The sequence below is a fragment of the Uloborus diversus genome, chromosome 8, assembly GCF_026930045.1.
Source record: "Uloborus diversus isolate 005 chromosome 8, Udiv.v.3.1, whole genome shotgun sequence".
Taxonomy (NCBI): domain Eukaryota; kingdom Metazoa; phylum Arthropoda; class Arachnida; order Araneae; family Uloboridae; genus Uloborus; species Uloborus diversus.
Window position 1 is genome coordinate 159213404 of NC_072738.1, and position 21860 is coordinate 159235263.

Below are 21860 nucleotides of genomic sequence, written 5' to 3' on the forward strand. Positions count from 1 at the left end.
ACTACGTCTGTTTAGGGTGTGGTTATGCTTCTCCTTTTTTTGACTGCTGTATAATGAAAGAGAAAGAACAACAGCCAAAAAAAAAAAAAAAAAAAGAAAGAAAGAAAGAAAGAAAAAGGAAGAGACTGTTTAATAACCAATTGATTTGTTTTTTTTTTTTTTTAAATTGAACATACAACTAAGATTTCAGTAATATTGTAATAATGTATGGATTTAAATACATTAAACATAGTTAAAAAACATTAAATTATGTTGTTTAAACATTAAAAAAATAAGAATAAAACTATGGAACCGTCAAAAAATTACGCAATTAAAGTGGAAAGATTGCACGTGACATTTTTTAGTCATCAAATTAAACAAAAAAAGGTAACAGATAAATTACAATATTAAATCGAAATAGGTATATTTTTATACTTATTTAAAATTTATGAATAGAAAAGTTTACATTTTTCATAAAAGCTATAACAGTGACATAAATTTTGCTGAAAAAAGAAATAGCCATGAAAAGAGCGAGGTTCTTAAAAAGCAGCTACAATAAAAAATCTCAATATTTAAGCCAAGTTAATAACTGAATACATATACTACTTGATCTAATGTTTGCACATATAATATTGAACAATTTGATTGTTTAATCTTTTATGAAGCTTTACAAACAAGTTCAAATTAAATTTTTCAATTTAACAATAATTTTATGAAACGTAGAAAAATGCATAATAGAAAATCCTTGAAACTTTTCTATAAAAAACGAAAATATCTTATTCATTGATTTTATATAACTACATAAAAATAGCTACTTACAAGAGAAAAAAAATCGATCGCTATTAATGATGCAAAAAAGATAACGCATTACGAAATATAGGTGAAACAAGTATGAGAAATACGCAAAATGACATTTCTAGACTAAAATAAATAATCGCTAAATATTTAAGAAATGCTTGAAACAACGAGGGTGGGTTAGGGGGGTCACCCTCTGATTTTGGAGTAACTCACACTTCGGCCTCATTTTTACTTCCTTTTACAAAAAAGGAAGTATTGTATTCGCGAAAAAAATTTCACTCAAAAATCAGCCTTAATTTCCATTTTGCTCACTCCTGAATGAATGTTGAGTTTTTTTTTTTTTTTTTTTTTGACCCGACCACACGCGGGTAAGTGCCTAAGAACGTATAGACCCCCGAAATATCAATTTTGACACTCCCCGAGTTAATTACAACGAATTTTCTCGTGACGTTCGTATGTACGTATGTATGTATGTATGTATGTGCGTATGTATGTCGCATAACTCAAGAACGATATGTCCTAGAAAGTTGAAATGTGGTACGTAGACTCCTAGTGGAGTCTAGTTGTGCACCTCCCCTTTTGGTTGCAATCGGGTGCTTTAAAAGGGGGCTTTTGCCCCTTTTTTGGGGGGCCCATTTTGGGAAATCATTGTTAATTTCGATGCAAACTCAAGTGGTGTTATAATTTGGCGGACACTTGACGATAATATGCCAGTCTTTTGGTCGCCAAGTTCTGTTACCAACTTGGCGACAAATTTGGCGATTTAAAAAAAAATATTTATTTTTTTAAAATCTGGTTTCAATTTGGCCACTGTTGGTGATATTTAGAGAGTAAACTATTGAATCACACTAAAATTGCCAATAATGGTTAAATAACATTAAGTTGGCGTAAAAAGAAGTCCTGTGATGCGTACATCAGCTCGTTTTAGTACAGAACCGCTACCACCAACGCCTCGGAAGAGTTTCTGAATCTACTTCAGCACTTCCGAAGAAAAAATTCAAAAGTCCCTTTGATTTCCAAATTATGTCACCATCCAAAACGTCTTTAATCAATTCCTTGCATTAATGCTCTAAATTTTTTCTAAACAATAGATAAAGTTTGAAAAAAAAAATCTCTAATTTTATGAATGGTATTAGTTTTAAACAACTCAGAAGTACAACTACAGTTTAATTTTAGAAATTGAAGGAGTGGGAGGCAGGGGCGGCAATTCGGCATTTCATTTGGGGGGTCGAGTTTCTTAAATATGAATTACCACAGTATGGAACCAAAACACATATTGGCTAACAGCAAGTAATCATGATATGGTTTTAGAATTAATAAAGATAAGTGTTCAAAAAAATTTAAATTTGTATGTCAAAATTCGTAGTTTGATTTAGAATATGTTATCATACCAAGTGTTTTGGTACTACAGTTTTCACCTTGTAATAAAGTTTTGATGCTTGATTTTTAAAATACGGAAGAACAGGAAATCTTGTTACTAATCCAGCAATGCCCTTGCCCAGTGTCATGCTCTTTTTTCAGCTAAGTTTTTTTCCCCCCATTGTGCTTTGAAAATAATTCTCTAAACTCCTGAAACACGAAAATTATTATTTCTCTACAAGCTGAACTGATTGGAATATTTGAAAAATAATTAAAGGAACAAAGTTACGTATATGAAAACACACCTTTCACATCTTGCCCTTCAAAATCACCCAGGTAACTTTAAAAATTGTGATGATCTTCATTTTTCATCATTGAATAGTCTATTCTAGGCTAGTCTCTAAACAATTCTTCTCGCCTCATGCTATAAATTTTACTCATAATTGAAACTATTTTTTGTTTTCAATCCAGCTAATATAGAGGAAAATATTTATCATCAAATCTTGTGTTAATTTCATTAGAAACTGAATCTATTATTTTATACAATATGTTAATTCAAGGTTTGATTTTACATCATCATGTGCATTTTAGTCACTTCTTCTAAATTCATTTGAATATTCTTTGCGCCTTTTTAAAATTTTCTGGAGTAAGATTTTTTTTTTTGAAAAGGTCCACGCTTTGTTGAAATATACAATACATCTACCTGAAATTTATTAATAGCCTCAATTGTAGCTTAAACTGAAACTTAAACAGTCCAAAAATTAAGGTTATGATCGGAAATGTTTCGATAAAGTAAAGCATTGTTCCAAAACTCTCCGCAATACAAATAAAACGAATAAAAATTCATATGAAGAGATTTTAAAGGACATTAGCTTCTTCATTATTGAAATAATTTTTTTTCCAAAATCACTGCTTTGAAATTATCGAGAACGGTTTTTATGGTTTAAAAGATCATCTCGTGTTGCCTCTTGAAGGCCCTATTGTGTTACCCTGAGATTGCATTGTTAAAGAACCCACAGAAAAGATATTTGTTGATGGTGAGATATTTTTTTCAAAAATAGTATGCATTTTTTAAGGCGTATCTATGTAAGTATACTATGCATTGAGCAGTTGAAATGTGTTTCTAGAAGAAGAAAGTGATGAACACTCATTTAATAGACACACTTAAAATGTGAGCGTAACAATGAATGTAAAATACCAAGGGATTTTGTGAAAATCATGCGGCCACACCACTGCACGGACCTCTCATCCGTCGCTACACAGAGCACACAAGAGTGAAATATTTAGCCGATATGAGGTTTACGTCTTTAGTTAAAATTAACCATGACTCTTCATCAGTTTTTTCTGTTCTGAAAAGGTCGGTAAAAGCTTGATGAATTTCTAATTATTTTAAAAAATGGAAAACACTTGCTCATGTCTGAACATATGTCGAGTTTCTTCAACCATTACGTAGAAACAGCAAGATTCTTTTTTCCTGAATATTGGTTTGCGATTTATGTAAATTGAATTTGCTCGTTTTTCTCAAAAAATTTGGGGGTGCGACCGCCCCCTCTCGACCCCCCTATTTGCCGCCCCTGGTGGGAGGAGAGAGGCACGCAAGTGTTCTCGGAAATTAAAAAAAAAAGTAGTCGTAAAAAATAGAGTTCAAAATAATCATAAGCATTGAGCAGAAAAATCCTTTCAAAACTTGCACCCGAGTTTGTTTTGACGTGCAATGGCGGATTTAAAACAAAGCAAATGTTACAATTGCGCGAGAGGCCTCATAACCATAGGGGCACCGTAGGAGTTACAAAAATGATTCTGATAAATGTGTTACAACTTCTATGATAGAGAAATAGCACCCCAAAATGTATTTCGATGGCCCCCAAACTTGTAACTCCGCCAAAGCGATAGAGAAAAGACTGAATTACTGTGATTCATATTACAAATATCGAAAAATTAAAAATTACTGTCGGTTCAACGGGAATCTAATAAAATGACACAAAAACCGATTTCGCTATCTCATATTTGTTTCCATAGTCTCCAATTCGGCAATATATCACCAAATAATCGTCAGTCTGAGACGCTATGTTAGTTTTCCGCTGAAGTAAGTAATTAATTGCCACAAAAAATGAGTAAACTGGCTTTTCAGAACACGCGATCGAAAACAAAAAGTTAAGTGCACAACTGGAACGTACGCACACCCCAAATGCGCAAATTTATTCTTCTACAGCTTGCCATTTTTCAGTTATAACTTATGAGAGATACATACGTACATCCAGCTGCTAGAAAAAACGCAATAATTAACTTATTTGGTACCTGAGAATGCAGTATTAAAAACTCTTTCAGGGGTGACTGATAGGGGTGTCATACTGAAATTTAAGTAAAGAATTTTATATGAAAGCACACACTCCCTTTACTTTATTTAAAAGGTAAAACAGCAAAGGTCCTTTTTTTTTTTCAAGAACATCGGCCAATTCCATCGGCTTTTTGATGTTTTTTAAGGCCGATGGGCCGATGTTTCCTGCAAGTTAGCATCGGCTGCCGATGCCGATGCCGATGGCTAAATTGTTGAACCATCGGCGCCGATGCATCGGCCAAGCCGATGCATCGGTCGAGTCCTATTATATATATGGCATATTTTAGTCCCTTAATTTCGATACTAAATCCCTACACTTAGAAATAGATCAGAGGCTGTTCTTAAAAGACAAGCAAATATTTGCCTATCCCTTAATCAACCTTCTGAAAACATTTCATGCGTGTGTGTGTGAATCGAGTTAGTAAACCAAGAAAAAATCCTACATTTTACGTTGTTTTGATTCTTTAATTCCCTTAAATGAAACAAATCTATTTTTGCATCCAGTAAGGGCAAATCCAATTTTGTCCCATTTATGCAGTCTTTGATGCACATTTGTAAAACATTGAAACAAATTGCATTCAAATGAGAATATAATCTTTCACAAATTAATGAATTGTGACAATTTTAAAATAACGAAAAACGTGTCAGAAATAAAATCACACGCAAAATAACGAAAAATAGCTTGGTAATTTTCTATGGTACAAGTACACTGCCAGCATGGAAGAATTTCGTTTGAGATAGAGAGGAGATTTTAATAAGATAAGAAAACCCATTATATGTGCAGCAGAGAGGACATAAGAATGTATTCTCTCAAGGGGGGGGGGTTAAAATTTTATCTATTCGTTTTCAATTGTGAGCAGTCAACAAAAGAGGGAATGCTGAGCAAAAAGACAGGTGCCGTGTCAATCAGTCATGACGAGGGATCTCCTACTGATGGGCCGCCTCATGGACATTTCCTTGTCCGCCTGAGCTACGATTCTTCTTGGTCCGCTTCAGACACTGTCCGCATCGGGCACGTAACCTTTTAAAATATTATAACTCAAGTTCTATGTGAGCTCTACAAAGTCGTGTTTAATAAATAATCCAAAAAAAATTTCAGAGTGGGACCATGACTGGATCAGCAGTAACAGCAAATATTGTGGTAAAACTTTTACTGAAATTTACTTTAAACTGAAGTTTTATGGAGAAGCTACAGAGTTGTTTAATAACTCATTTTTAAAGAGAATTGCATGCCCTGTAATTTGAGGTGTAACTTGAATTATTTTCTAAAAAAAATGTGTCCTTTCAAAATTTTCTAAAATAAATTGTTTTTAATGCGCTTAAATATCCAAAAATTTTCAGGGTGGGAGACCAAGAAGGGATTAGCATTTACAGCAAATAATGTAGGACACTTCATTGCAATTTTTGCTAAAACGTTTTAGTAACTGCTGTAATTTCTGATTAAAGATGCGATATGGATGCCTTCGAAACTTCGGCTTTTGTTAAAATATCGATGTATTAGGGCCGATATTTTGAGTTAGATATTTTATAATTAAACCAAGAATATCATTAAAAAAAAAAAAAAGAAAAAAATGTTGGTTTTGCCTATCAAATTCATTTATGATGAAAGCATATATATGATTATCATTTGTTAGTAGTCTCCAGTGGCGTACCAACAGGGGGGGGACAGTCCGGCCTATAGGCCCCAAAATTTAATTTTTCTCCTCTTTACTAGATCTGTCCCAAGGGCGGACACAGAAATAATTTTTTTTGGGGGGGGGGAGCTAAGGAATTGAAAAGCTCTCTCCCCCCATTTTAATTTTTCCTGGCGAAGTGTTCATTACTTTATTTTCAAATGTGTGCTCCCTCCCCCCCCCCTTTTTTTTCAGGATCCCTTAAGGCAATTAATATACTTATAACTACATAAATACTATGCACTTTTCTACTTTGAAAGTGGAAGTAAAATATCATTAACATTTCAAGCCAAAGAAAACACTAAACACTACATAATTTCACCGAGATGCAGTTAAATGAGCGGTTTTAATTTGCGGTTTTATTCAACATTTTCATTATGATTAAGACACGTGGACAAGGTTATTAAATAATCCCATACTTCATTTGAGTTTTTTTTAATGAATTTATATTTTAACTATAAAATATTATGTAAATAAGAAAATTATAGCTTTTTAATATAGTATAGGTTTTATTGAAGAATTCAGAAGCTACTTCTTTGCGAATTTCAAAGCAGTTGCTGATTTGTTTTTAAAAATTTAAGTACTACATGCGGTTTCAATTAATATTATGGTTTTGCAAGAAGCTATTATGTGATTTAATACATTTTTAATTTTTTCTAAACTGAAAAAGAAAAAAAAAATATTTCGCAACATGGGCGCACCCAGGATTGTTTCCTGGGAGGGGCTAGAAGTTTCGCGAGGAGCTCCGATAAGTGAAGTGAGAGGCAAAATCAATGAAGCTTTAAAAGGCCTTCCCGGGAAATAAAAGTTACAAGTCTACAAAAACATTAAAAGTCCCGAAAATGCCTAATTTTAGATTTAGAGAGTTCTTAGTGACTTCAGAGAATAGACGAAGGTGAGCGTTTCGTGAGAAATGCCCCGAAAAATTTCTGAAGTGAAGCCTTAAGAATGAAATTTTAGGGACGTTAAGGGAAGATGAGAAGGCGATCCTCGAGATCCTCTCGAGAACATTGCTAAATTGAAGTTTCTAAATTCCGAAATGTATTTAAATCTCCCTTGGAAAATCTCCCTCCGAAATTTTTCGAATTTAAAGTCTTTGGAAAAAATTAAAGTTATCTTTGGTGAAATTATGATGGGAATTGGGGAATGAGTGCTCTGTCCCGGGAAATTTCTAAAACTCAAGGCTAAAAATCGCAATTTTAGGCTCTTTTTGGTCAAGGGGATTCGTCTTCATGCTTCTGGGAGGGGCTTATGCCAAGCCCCTTAGCTCCTCCCTTGGGTGCGCCACTGCTTCGCAAATAGCTTCTTGGATTGAAATAACTTTTCTTGACACATCTTCAAGTAATTTTTTAAAAAAGTCAATTCCTGATTCCATCAAAGAAGAATTTATAGACGAATCGCGGTGTATTACGTTCCTTTCAGTTCTGGTCTCTGACTCTAGTATTACTTCTTTAACAAACGAAAATGCTTTAATTCAAATAAGATTTGCATCTTTTGTGTTCTTTTTAAACAACTAAAACATTTCTTCATGTTCATAGAGAAGTCAATTTAAAAAAAATTAAATAGATAAATTAATTTTTCCTTTTGGAGGGGGGTGCCCGAGCCCTCTGCCCCCCCCCCCTAAAATCTGCTACTGCATGTTCTAGTTTGTGTGTGTGTGTGGATCAGTAAACAGTTTTCTAAATACATTATAAATTTTATTTAGCATGACTGAGCCTTGCCGAATACAGAGGGAGTACATAAGATGGCCCTGGGACCCAGTTTAAAAAATAATATGCCGTCGGATGCTATGTTCATCTGTTGATGATTCTTGTTTGCTTAGGTTTTGCCTAAGCTTCTTTTCATTCTCGGCACTGATAGGACTAGGCCTATCAGTTTTCATGCCACTTGTACATTCCATGTAAATACTTGTATATACTCAGTTCTTATCATATTCCAGATTATTCAATTCTCCTGTCATTTCAATTATGTAATCCCTGTAAATATGTATATAGTGTGGCCCTAAAAAGATTCCTTCTTTTTTCTACTCCATCCCCCCCCCCTCACACCATTTCAAATCAACTCCTTCATGACTTTCCCTCATACAGGGTAAGAGAGCTCCGCTCTGGCCCATATAAATTCCTATCTGTATCAGTTTAAAAAATGCTTGTTCTTTTTTTTTTTAAAACTAAATATTAACAACGTTTTTCTCAAATTAATCTAAAGCAAAAAGAAAGGACGAAAACATAGGTTGTTTAAGCATAATTTTTAAACATTGTAATACAAGAAATGTTTATACAAAACAATAAATAATGAAACGGATATTTTTTAGTGTCTAGCTAATCAGTGAAAAAACTCGTTTTTCAGCTATCGGAAAATCTATCTTAACTCTTTTCATAGTCTTACTCTGGGCCTACGAAAGGCCATGTCTGCCTAGTTGGAAACTAGCCCCCCTCCCCCTTGAAGGGGCCCGACTCGGAATCGGAGCAGAATACAGTTGGCAAGTTTTAGGGGTGGAGGTGAACCCGACGACCAAACTGACAAGGAACGCACCTTGGCTCTTGGCGGCCCTGGTCTTACATCCCCATGGGCTGGACAAATTAGTTCTTTGCTCTTAAATGTCAACCCCCAGTCGCAAAAGTAACCAACTTTTTAATTGCTGCGATATCTTTTTAGAAACCACTTATTTTTTCCAAGTTTTAAAACTTAACTTTTCCTTTAAAAAATATAAATCTAGTTTTATGGAAGAAAGGGCAGTTATATCAACTAACAATACGTATGTATACTCTTTGAAACTACGTCATTATTATTAGTATTATTATTTTATTTTATTTTTGTGCTCCGTTCCAACATCGTCCAGGGTCCCGACGTGTATGATCGGAACTTGCTTGTGTGATCTATTTTTTAAATTAGTTTTTTATAGAAGATCACACAAGTCTTTTGATTAGCTTGTGAATTTCAATGTGTATATCCAAACAATTAAATTAATAAATGTGTTATGTTTAGTTCAAAGTATGAATAATTCGTTGAAGCCAAGCCGACGTGATCATTAGATCAGAGAGAAGCTGAAGAACAGCTTGAAGCGAAAGATAAAATTAACTTAAAATTCTTTGTCTTTGCCCTGTGTGTTGCATTATAAAACAAAGTAGCATTGTATGGGACCGTGGTGGCCTGATCGGTAAGGCATCGGATTTATGACCGGAGGGTCTCGGGTTCGATCCTCGCTGGTCGAAGATCCACCGTCGTCATTAATGGTGACGGGGCGACGTTAAATATGCTCGTGGTCACAATGTCCTCCAAGTTAAACGATACCTCTGGTGATGCTACACCAGAAAGTTGTTCAGCTTATTCTGGTCTGGTTCTAAATTATCGAATTGTCCGTAGATGGTGCTGCCATCTATCGTGTTCTCTGAGCCAAATCGGACTATCACCTAGAAATAGGCGCTCGATTAAAAACGGAAGCCGTAACCCTTCTGCCTTAAAATCGAGTAGCATTGCTACTCGGGCTCGAATTCCCGAGTGGCATAAGTAATAAAAACAACAACAGTAGCACCATAAAAAAAACAAAAGGCAATAAAAATTGCATTGGCGTAGTTAGAAAAATAGTTTCTTTGCTTTGTAGCGTTATTTTCAAAACACGTGTTTGCTATTTATTTTTAAAAACAAGTTTACCCAGTGTTAGTGCACCCTCCCAGAATAACTAGGGATTTTGTCACTGTCGAACTTTTATTTTTTAATTAATTTGTGCTATATTCATCTAATCAGCATCAAAACATGTCTTCGACTTAAAATCATTTTCTGTTCGAAAATATAAATCCCAAATTCTCGGTTTGTATTAGAAGAATAAAGAAATATTTTAAATTTGTGTAGGTATAAATAATTATTTTACTACGCTAGGGGGCTCGGCCTCCTGCTATTGACACTCAGCAACCTCCGATGATTGCTTCGTAATCTTATTTGATTCGCAAAGATTTAAATCGCCTAATATTAGAAAGAATCATATAACAAACGCGATACGAATTTTGTTTCGAACAAAATGAAAATCTCTCTCTCCCTCCTATAGAAAATAGAATTTAAGTAAAGAGCTCATAATTAGAACACAATCCCACTCCCACCCGAAGACAAAAATAACTTGATAGAAATATGCATAACAGAGATATTAAAAGAAATTAGAAAAAAAAAAAAAAATGAAGCGCACCCTTTTTCTTGGTTTCAAAATAACTTTACCAACTTGCACAGCTATAGGTGCTACGGGGCTCCTGAGCATTGCGAAACGTCAGTTATCTATACTTGAAAAGTCGCTTTCAAATTCGTGGTCTCTAGTAACATATTTTGCTCTTTTGCTCCGGGCTTTGATGGAGTTGAGCCTAGGACTTTTCACTAAAATCGAAACCCTTATATCTGCTGTTCTAATTAATTGAGAAAATTGAAACAAGCTTTATTTGATGCAGAAAAAAAGTCTCTTTCGAATGACATAGAATGTTGAGAGGTGTGGGAAATCATTCATCCCTTTAATAGGCAATTTACACGAAATTCTAGCTTAAAAAATCCATTAAAAATAAACTTCAAATAAAATATGAGATATGCTATTCGCAACTCCAGAGCTCGAATACGCTACCTTGCGGTGATTAACAATATTAAAGAAAAAGGTAAAACATTCCATTCCACGTGTTTTCTTTGGGGTAAATTACAGTCTTCAGACAGTTTATGATGTAATGTTATTTCAGAAGAATAGAAGAGAAAAAGCTTCCCACAAACACGATGAAAAATAACTGTCATTCACTAAGCGTCAAAGCAAGTTATAAGTTATGACATTTGTTTGTTTTACCTTTTTCATCCGCCATTAGACAGTGGCTGCAACGCCCCCTATATTTTATTGGAGCTGCAAATTGGAATACTTCGTAAAGCTCTCAGTTTACTTTGCGTTAGTCTTCGTTTTATAAAATATTAACGGTACCCGCACAGCTTGGCAGGTGGTAGAAAATTAAGGGGTCATTTGGTTCGCCTGTATATTTACAAATAATGGTATGAAATAAGTGCTATGCGCGTCGAGAAAACTTCTTACAAAGGCGTTGTCGTAATCGGGGACGTCCTTGTCGTAATATTTTTTCCCCCATGCTTTACTTACCATGTTTTACATACTACATTCTTTTGAGGACGTTGAACTATAATATCATTTCCCTCGCCCCTCCTCCGAATTCATATCAATGAACTGATGCGCAAACTCTAATGGCAATGGGATAGTTTCCAAAAATTTAAAAGTACTTTTTTTCTGAAACAGCATGCTTAAAAACATTAATTAAGTTTCATATTTTTAAAAAATTACTTAAATCGGTGCGCTTTCATTGTTTATGTTTTGTATCGATGACGTCACAAATGATGAAATGCCATTCAATGTTGCCATTCACAGAGCAAAATATTAAATTCGCCTCTTTACTCACGTGTATTGGCAACGATATGGTTGATAGCAAGCAAGAGCGCAATATTTAATTCGCTTCTTGATTATCATAACGTAAAAATATGGTAGAAAGATGCGCCACACACACACACTCAAATTGCATCATTTGTGACGTCATAAAGACCACGCCTTGTTATCAAAATCGGACACTTAAAAAAATTAATTAAAAAATAACTGTTGGGAAAATGAAAGTATTTTCTGGGCTCATGTTGTTATTTTTGCTTATTCTATCAATTTCAGTGACTAAAAGTAGTACTTTTGACTGAAGGAAACAACCCCATTAAAAATAAGAAAAATTGGAAAGAAGAAGTTTTGAAAAATTGAAACAATCTATAGCTCTGTAGTTACTTTTCTGCAAAGCTTCAAGGAAATAAGTTAAATGTTTTTGAATAAAGGCTGCTTTTTCAAGTACATAGCTCTTGGTTTGATTTCACCTCCCCGTTTGGGGAGAAAATGTGAGTATTTTGTGTTTTACGTTCAAAAAAAGATTTAAAAGAAGAAACTGACTGGCATATCTGTAAATATGAAATAAAATAGATACACCATATGTGTTGTGATCAGATTAGACAACAAATTTCGGCCTTAAATACACAAAATAGAAATGCATACAATAGAAACAACAAATGGTTTATCAATTTTCTGAATTAGTTTTAACACTGGGATAGAAATAGACCTGGATGACTACTCATTACGAAGGTTAGTGCAAAAACTTTCACACAAATGTCCAAGTTTACATTTCCAAACATTTTCCTTCAACAATAGTATAGTTCGGCATGGCACATTTTAAAATTCTGCATCTTTTGAAAAAAGGATCATACACTGATTGGTCATCACATCGCTTTACTTTACCTACTTCATCACCATCTGATTGGTTAACATCAACCAATAGAGTAAAAGAAAATGGCCTTTTCGGTGCTTTCGCAATGACAAAATCGGAACATAACATGTCTGCCAAACTTTCATGATTGCAAATGGCACAGTGTGCGTTTCGGTAAGGCACATTTGTTTCGTTCTTGGAGATGATTATAATACCCATGTAAGATGAACATTTAGCACGAATGACGTCATCGGTCCAGTTCGTGGCACAACTCGAGACGACACCATTACGGCAAATCCTTACATCGTTCTTCACGTGTTCTGGTATTTCTACTGATAAAGAGATGTTGGCAAAAGTTTTGTTAACAGCGTCCAACATTTTCCAAGTTTTTATCGTTTTGTCGTACTGAATGACGGGCACTGTCGATGGAACTGTTTGGACACTATCCCCTGAAATTTTCACTTGCCAAAACTTTGGCAATCGCTGATGGCTTTCTTCTTCGTTACACCTAAAGCAAAAATAGTTTCTGTATGTTAAACCAGTTTGATTACTGGTGACTGGAACAAGCAATAAAGGATCACTTCGAGCTTCCGCATCACCAGCACATTGTCTACTGATGGATGGATCACCAGCCCAATTTTGTTTGCAACCATTGATCATGAACACGTGCAGAGTGGATGTCCCATAAACTTTGGAACATTCCACTTCTTCCTGAAGGGATGATCTGTTTGAAGATCTATGAGGCGAATCCATGCAGCAAGTTCCGAAGTCAGCACAAAATTTCTCGCAGTTGCAGTTGCGTAGGTCCAGTCTGTCCTGCAGTGGAGGATATTTACAGTTATCCGAAGTGTTGCAGTCTGCATCGAGTTCAACTAGTTCATTATAAGTCACATCCACATTTTCTTCCCCTTTAACTAGTTGGCACACAGTTAAAGCTTTTAACAGCAAGATCAGGAAAATCATTTTCACTTAGGAACAAGAATATTGATCACCTAAAAAATAAAAAATATATACTTTAGCTAGTGTATAAAAGCACGCATAGAACATAGATATGAGCAAGTGGCATAGCCAGGAATCAGGTGATAGGGAAGGACAAGACTAAGCGCAACAAGACGGTGATTTTTTTAGTGCCCCCCCCCCCCTCCAGTGCTGGATCTTCGACTTTTTCGAGGCGAAGCTAATACTTGAAACTGCCACTCTTGCCCATCTTTCTTCCAATTATTTGAAAAAGGGAGAGGGGGGCCTGAAAATAGATGAATTTAAAAACTAATTTTAAGCTAACTTTGGTTACGTAACACAAAAGAAGGGGGGAGTGGAGGAGACTGACGGACACTCCAGATATTGTTTGAAATTCAAATTCCTAAAATAATACTATTTTAGTCTATTTTTGGTCAAATGAGGAGGAGACAGTGAGGTTGCTCTACTCAAGAATTTTTTAAGATTGAGGTCCTAAAAATGCAATTTTAAATTATACGAGTAATAACTGTGGTGATATTATATGGAGAACCATGGGGATCAGAATCAGAGGTTCGCATTTGGGGAGGGGCAGCTGCCCCCTTCTGGATACGCCCGTAGATATGAACTTTGATCTCACCGAGTTACTAAGTTTACAGGTCTTGGGAGATTTTTACTTCTGTACTTTAAATAATAGACCTTTTTCAAATTGTAATTATAATAAAATTTTAAAGATTTTTTTTATGTTAATAATAATTTTAAAATCTAGAACCACAATCATTTTGTTTAAGCAGGTTGGAAGCATTTCTGTGCGATTGCATTAAAAACATAAATTAGATTTCGTGACAACTTTTCATAACTTAAGGTTTATAATAACTGAGGTCTTAATAACTTAAATTATTCTTGAAGGTTTATTTATTTCTGTAATTATTATTTGTTTGTGATATCAAAATGATATCGCACGGGATTTATAATAAAATGAGTTATAATTAACTGATATAAAAATACCAAGATTTTTGTTTCTTTTGTGTAAAAAAATTTAAAAATAAAAATAACAAAAAAAAAAAAAAAAAAAAAAACTCGTCCTTGAATGTCAAAAATACTTACCGTTCCGCTGACCAAAAAAGGTTGAGAAACGCCGGGTTTCTCAACGGAAGCCATATGCCCCCTTGTGGGTTATAGAACAGATATAGGGGGGGGGGGGACAGGAGAAAATTTGAAAAATAGGCTAGCCATGAGCTTTGCAAAAAAGGCTACGGTTGAATGATTTTATACGGGTAAAATTATTTTACATAAAAGTTAACATATTCCATTAATTTTGGAAAAACTTATTGCATGTGTATTCGAACGGAGAATCAAGTTTTTTTTTTTTTTCCATTTTTCTTTTACCCTTAAGCCTTAACGCTGAAAGGATGGGTATGGGTATGTTACGTGTGCGACGTTTCGGGGAAAACAAAACGAGCTGATGTGTGCATCACATGACTTCCTTTTACTCCAATTTAATGTCATTTTCTCATTATTGGCAATTTTAATGTGATTCAATTGTTTACTCCCTAAATATCACCAACAATGGCCAAATTAAAACCAGATTTAAAGAAAAAAAAAATTGCCAAACTTGTCGCCAAGTTGGCGACAAAACTTGGCGACAAAAAGACTGGCGATACATCGCCAAGTGTCCGCCAAATTGTAACACCACTTGAGTTTACATCGAAATTAACAATGATTTCCCCCCAAATAAGGGGCAAAAGATCCGCTTTGGAGCATCCGAATGTAACCAAAAAGGGATGTGCACAGCTAGACCCCACTAGGAGTCTAAGTACCAAATTTCAACTTACTAGGACATTCCGTTCTTGAGTTATGCGACATACATACGGACATACGTATTTGCATACAGACGTCACGAGAAAACTCGTTGTAATTAACTCGGGGATCGTCAAAATGGATGTTTCGGGTATCTGTACGTTCCTAGGCATATATCCACGTGTGGTCGGGTTGAAAAACAAATTCAACATTCATTCGGGGGTGAGCAAAATGGAAATTAAGGCCGATTTTTGAGTGAAAATTTTTTCGCGAATACAATACTTCCTTTTTTGTAAAAGGAAGTAAAAATCTAATCTTGACCATTTCAGATTTTCATGAAACTTTCTGAAATATTGCTTCATGGCATCTTGATTTTTTAAAATATTTTTTATAGAAAATCTATCATTCACAATTGTAATTGATAAGTAATTATTGTTTGAAATTCTTTAAAAAGCACTTACTTGCTGGTAGTATTTTAAAATGTTATAACTCAAGATCTATGGGAGCTACAGAATTGTGCCATAGCTTATTTCAGAGAGCATTTTATGCAGCTTAATTTGATATGTAAGTTGAAAAAAACATATTTTCCACAGAATTTTATAACTTAAACTTAACTCACCTTTGAAAATTAAACACCTTTAATTAAATTAAATTAAACGACAATTTAAAACGTCAGGATATTAGAAGCCTGTTTTATGGTAATAATTTATATCGTTAATTAGCTTTTTTAGGTCTGCGAATCTCTGTCAGGTAAATTAAGATGCCCGAATCCTTTTAAGTCCCATAATACTTGCCATAACAAATTATTTACCATAACTGCTAAATGTATCATGGTTTCAATCAAATTTGTGTGAGATATTTATTAAAATATATCGAAGAACATGTTTTAAAAGAAAAAAAAAAATCGGCGAGTTTCTAGCATTTTTAGTAAAACTGCAAAAAGGTCTCCTTTATTATTTTCTGTAACTGCTGATCCCATTTGCAAGGTATTCTGAACAGTTCTGGATGTAGGTGTTGAAACACATTAAAAACTACACATTTCTTTTCAAACGGCACTATCTCAAAAATTTTCGCATTTTTTAAGTTTTAAAGTTTTCTGGAAAAATATTTTTTTGCGAAAAGTATTCAAGTTGCACTTTTTTTGAACTGAACTAAAGCACAACTGTGTATCCCTTAGAACTTGATTTATAACATTTTGTCAAAGTGAAAATAATTGCTTTTTTACGAATTTCAAAATTAATTACTCATCAATTATGAATGATTGATTTTTTTAATTTAAGCAAATGTAAAAAATGACGTATCTTTTAAATGAAGTTAAGAAATCTACATAGCTTCACCCAATAAAATATTCAATGTCTTTTTAACTACTCTAAAGAGTAGAAGCGTGTATTCATGCAAGCTTATTTATAGTAATACTTCTTAAATTCATATTTTATGAGTTGTATGATATTTTAAATATAGTTTTTTGGCACTTTCAAAATTAAAGTGTTTTGAATCAAAATTTTGAATTTTTTTCGTTAAAGTCAAGTATTCAAAAGGTAAAGGAAAACAACCTATTGTTTTGTATGAATGGATGTTCGCAATAACTACAATCAAAACTAATACCGCAAATAAAGCACTGAATTCGTGTGATTCTTCAATAATAATATTTTTTATTCTTCAAGTGAAATTGAAAAATAAATTTAAAAAATAACATTGTAATAATAAATTTTTCAGCAAAAAAATAATACAAAGCATTTTTTTGAACGGAGGGGTTTTGAACCTCAAAAACCCACCATCCAATAGGAATTAATCGTAGTACAATTCCACTGGCTACAAGTTTTTAGATCTTATACAATGTTTTCAGATGTCAAAATATGCTCCTGAATCTCAGCCAAATTTTTAACGCCAAGCGATGTCTCTGAGTTCGTATTTTAGGCAAAAATCGAAGAACTCTGTTTTCAATCAGAAAAATTTCAAGTTAAAATAATTTCCAAAAAAAAAAAACCCTCTGGTGTTGACTTTTGAAGGACTAATAAGGCTATATTCAGTAAATTACCGCCCAATAGCCAGGGCTAAAGCAGAAGTACATGAAATACACCGCCAGCTCAGTCATTTCCAGCCGAGGACTGCAGTTTCGTGTTTATTAGCACTCATCAGCCCAGCATAGGAAAGTGACTGAGCTGGAGATGGAAAACCTCTTAACGAAGCCAAGAGTGCCAAACAAACTGGTAGCTAATATAGAATAGCGTCTGGTCCGCTTTATTCCGCGCTAATTCTATATTAGCTACCAGTTTGTTTGGCACTCTTGGCTTCCTTAAGAGGTTTTCCACCTCCAGTTCAGTCACTTTCCTATGCCGGTCTGATGAGTGCTAATAAGCACGAAACTGCAGTCCTCGGCAGGAAATGACTGAGCTGGCGGTGTATTTCATGTACTAATAAGGCTGTTCATTACACTAATTTTTTTCCCCGTTTCATTTTTTGTTTTATTATGTTCACGAGCACAGTCGATCAAAAACTAAATTCTTGGAAGCCATTAAAACTTTTTAGGAGCCAGAAAAATTATTTCTCAGAGTGTATAGGCAAATTAAGCGTGGCATTGCTTCGGAAAAATTCTTGCTCAGAAAAAGCTCGTAGCCTAGGCACTTTTTTATTAACACGCTTTTATTAGCTTCACCTGTATGTATGTATATATGTATGTATGTATGTATGTATGTATCTTGTAATGGAATCTTGCAGCTCAAATTTCGCCCACTTCCTGCGATCGGATTCTTTTGAAATTTGGCACGCGATCTCAGACCCGATGACAATGCAATATTCTATAATCAAATTAATTTATTAACTCTTTTAATTGTGAGTTTCCTCCAATTTTAATCAATATTTTGGCATAAATCCAACAATGTGAAAAAAGAAAAATTTAAAAAAATACATTAGAAAATACTCGCAAAATTTATTTAAAAATATCTACAAAAACCTTTAATTTTTTCTGTATCAGACAAAATTTGTTCCAATGTTCCAAGGTAATTAGAACATGAAATATAACTGTTTTTAACTAATTTCATGCTAAAATTGAGGTGATCCTTCAATTGGAAATTTATTGCTGATGAGACCATTGTTGAACAAAACTTTTATTCAAATGCATCTCAAATTTTCAAAGTAATATAAATATGATTTCCGCAAACATACATCGATGACTCACAGTAGCTTCCCATCGGGGTGCCCTTGTCTTAACTTTGAGATACTACCTTGCAATCGTTTCATAAATAATTTCGTCAATTAAGTCCCAATCTGATTCAGATTTTCATATACCGCACAAAAAAAAAAAAAAAAAATCTTTACTTGATAATTCTCCAACAAAGACTAAAAAACAGAAAAATAAAATAATAGTTTAAAAAACTAAAAAAAACACGCTTTCGTAGCAAAATGAAGTAAAAAGTGAAAAATAATCTTTGGATGATAGTAGTTGACCAATCACTTAATTTTAATGGAATACAAAAAAGCGTGGGGGGCTTCTTATCAGTTGTCTTGAATTTCTTCCATTTGTTGTCCAAGCAAAAATGTAAATAGACAGCACCCCACGCTTTTTTGTATTACATTAAAATTAAGTGATTGGTCAACTACTATCATCCAAAGATTATTTTTCACTTTTTACTTCATTTTGCTACGAAAGCGTGTTTTTTTTAGTTTTTTAAACTATTATTTTATTTAGTCTTTCCGGAGTCCTGGCGCCTGGTTTTGCTGAACCCTGTTCAAGGAACATCTTCATTTATATAATAGCCAATGATCGAGTAACGATGACGTCATCAACAATGAAACTCTCGCCACAGCACGAAAATTCGATAATATGTTTGGGTAATGTTTGACATGAAGGGAAAGGTTTTATTGCGACAGGACTGAACTCGATCCGGTAACTTTACTGTTTTACTGGTAAGACTGTGTCATTTCAGGGGAATAAAGAAACGAAAATGTGGTCGACAATGAACTCCATCTACTGGAGTTTAGAGTTCATTCACTAGAGTTGGGGTTAAAATTTCAAAATATCACTTGATAGGCAATTGCTTCGTTCAAACGTTGAAGCAATTTTCACCCGTCATGTCTTGACGGGTGATTTTCTAGTTGCAAATAAATAAATAAATAAATAAATAAATAAATAAAAAATAAAAATAAATAAAAATAAATATTAATTGAGAGCCGGTTTCTAAAAAATAACTCGAAAAAAAAGAAAAGAAAAGGAAGTGCAACCCGAAGTCCATCAGTTTTGCCATTTTGTCACTTCCTTTTTAATGCCAGGGTTGCCAGATTTTAAAACAGAAAAATACTACATCTCCTCTGAAAAAATACTACAAAATACTGCATTTGACGCCATTTACTGGAAAAGAAATATAACTAAAAATAACAATACTTTTGCAGGCTCTAATATGTATGCCTAAGGTGGTGGTTTAATATATATATATATATATATATATATATATATATTCTCATTGTTTAATAAAAAAAATCAGATTTTGAACTTTGTAATTTGTTTTGTCTCTCTTTTTTTTTCGAAATAAAAAGAATCACATATAAACCCCTTTTTTAACGAAATACTACAAAAAATACTATGCCTCTAATTTGGGGTCAAAAAATACTACCGTAGTATCAAAAATACTACGTCTGGCAACCCTGTTTAATGCTTTCTTACTTACTTTTACTTTCTATCTTTTCTCTTTGTAGTTTAGCTACTAAGCATCATAGTAAAAGAACATTTGATTAAAAAGTAAGCTACCGCAGTATACATAAAAATAACTTACTCACAAACCTTTTATGTACCATCAAGTCTATGATCAAAATTTCACCACCTCCGTAAAATCGACATCAAAACAAAGCGTTGTCTGCAAGGCGGCATAAGACCTGCGTCGATTGTCCAATAGACTTGGAATCTCCCAAACTGGTTTTCACGTTATAAGACGTCATAAATGCGTGATTAAGTATACAAGTTGCATCCGATAATGTCAGAAAAACATTAAATTAATTCAAGAAAGCCGATTAGTATCTGTGCAAGAAAGTGGATTTGAATGATAAAACGTTTGTTTCCTCGCAGTGATATATTCGGATTTTAAGAAACTAATCCAGGGATTCTCAAACTTTTTCGACTCATGGCACCCGTTGACGAAATAGAATTTTCTAGCGGCACCCTAGTCCATCTCTATTATATAAGGTAAATTCGCTAAATAAGGCCATCCTAATGTTCATAACGAAATATCACGCTCATTTATGACTGAATTGTCACCAGCTTTTGCGTATTCATCAGATGGCTTATTGGGCTGCAATAAACTTTTGCAGGACATCAAATCATAAGAAACTAGCTGATGTTGTGCTTCACATGATTTCCTTTTTCGCTAATTTAATGATAATAGTGCCTTTCACTTGGAGAAAGCAAAGAAACACTTTAAATATTGTTACAAATTCTGTAAATAGTAGTCATTGTAGTAACGTAACCTGTAAATAGTTTCCCGTAATGAATATACAACCCCCTTTACATTCGGCCGAAATATACGAGCCCCCTATTCTTTTTATCTTATTTCATTCACTGATTTTATCAATGAAAGTGTAGAACCGTGTAGCAATTTCTGAAATCTTTGAGAGCTCTCTTTTCGGTGTGTATATAAACCGTTACGCTGGATAAAAAGTGAGTTTCGATTGAGAATTTGTTCTGAGAGTGTATTAGCTCTGTTTATTGCGAGGCATTTCGCTGTGTTGTTTTCGTATTTGGAAGTAAATACGAGTGTAAACGTTGAGTTTACTGTGTTGTGTGATAATTGCTTAATTGCTGATGAATAATTTAGCAGTTGTTAACGATTTCTCCTGTACATAGTGTAAATAAAGCTCCTGTGTTTTTATCAAGAACTGTTTCTTTCATTTCAAGAAAGTGGAAGTCGCGCCGGATCCGTTAATAGTGCCTTCGACTTGGAGAAAGCAAAGAAACACTTTAAATATTTTCACCCCAAGTTTGTTGCGAACCGAAGCAAAGAAAACGTTTTATACAGATAAATTTTCCCAATATTGGTAGTTTTAATGTGATTCAATGGTTAACTCTCTAAATATGGCCTAATTAAAACCAAATTAAAAAAAAAACGTCAAGTTTGTCGCCAATTTGGTGACAAAGCTTGGCGATATGTTCCCAAGTGTTTGCCAAATTATGACACCACTTGAGTTTGCATTGAAATTAACAATGATTAGGGTGTGAAAGACCCCCCTTTGGAGCTTCCAAATGCAACCAAAAAGGGAGGTGCACAACTGGACCCCACCTGGAGTCTACATACCAAATTTCAACTTTCTAGGACATACCGTTCTTGAGTTATGCGAGATACATACGCACATACATACGTACATACAGACGTCACGAGAAAACTCATTGTAATCAACTCGGGTATCTTCAAAATGGATATTTCGGGTGTCTATACGTTCTTAGGCATATATCTACGTGCGGTCGGATTGGAAAAAAAAAAAATAATAATTTGAATTCTGAAATTTTGAAATCAAATTACGTTTTTCGCAATCACGAACTGAGACAGGACCCTACTCATCGGAGTTATTGTTTCTAGAAACGGCTCCTGTCCCCCCCCCCCCCAAGCCTGCCTCTCGTAGGCGTATGTGAGTGTATGTGTGTGAAGTCGTGTGTGTGTATGTGTGTGAAGACGTGTGTGTGTATGTGTGTGAACGTGCGTGTGTGTAGGACATGGACGC

At 34.2% G+C, this 21860-nt stretch overlaps 1 protein-coding gene across 2 annotated transcripts; it reads right to left on the minus strand.

Moving 5' to 3' along the window:
- Nucleotides 1-12211: 12211 nt before the first annotated feature.
- LOC129228040 (uncharacterized) lies at nt 12212-19995 on the minus strand. 2 transcript variants are annotated; one of them, XM_054862670.1, is made up of 2 exons: nt 19933-19995; nt 12212-13393 (listed from the first exon to the last, which is right to left on the minus strand). In XM_054862670.1, exon 2 carries the CDS (start codon nt 13362-13364, stop codon nt 12315-12317), a length of 1050 nt encoding a protein of 349 aa, XP_054718645.1. In that variant the 5' UTR covers nt 13365-13393; nt 19933-19995; the 3' UTR covers nt 12212-12314. The 2 variants fall into 2 exon arrangements, with proteins under 2 accessions (XP_054718645.1, XP_054718643.1); XM_054862668.1 differs by having other exon boundaries at nt 19925-19995.
- Between the last annotated feature and the right edge of the window lie 1865 nt (nt 19996-21860).

What these genes read in the sequence shown, in the direction of transcription:
- LOC129228040 (XM_054862670.1), bottom strand. Translation starts at nt 13,364, where the DNA reads ATGATTTTCCTGATCTTGCTGTTAAAAGCTTTAACTGTGTGCCAACTA.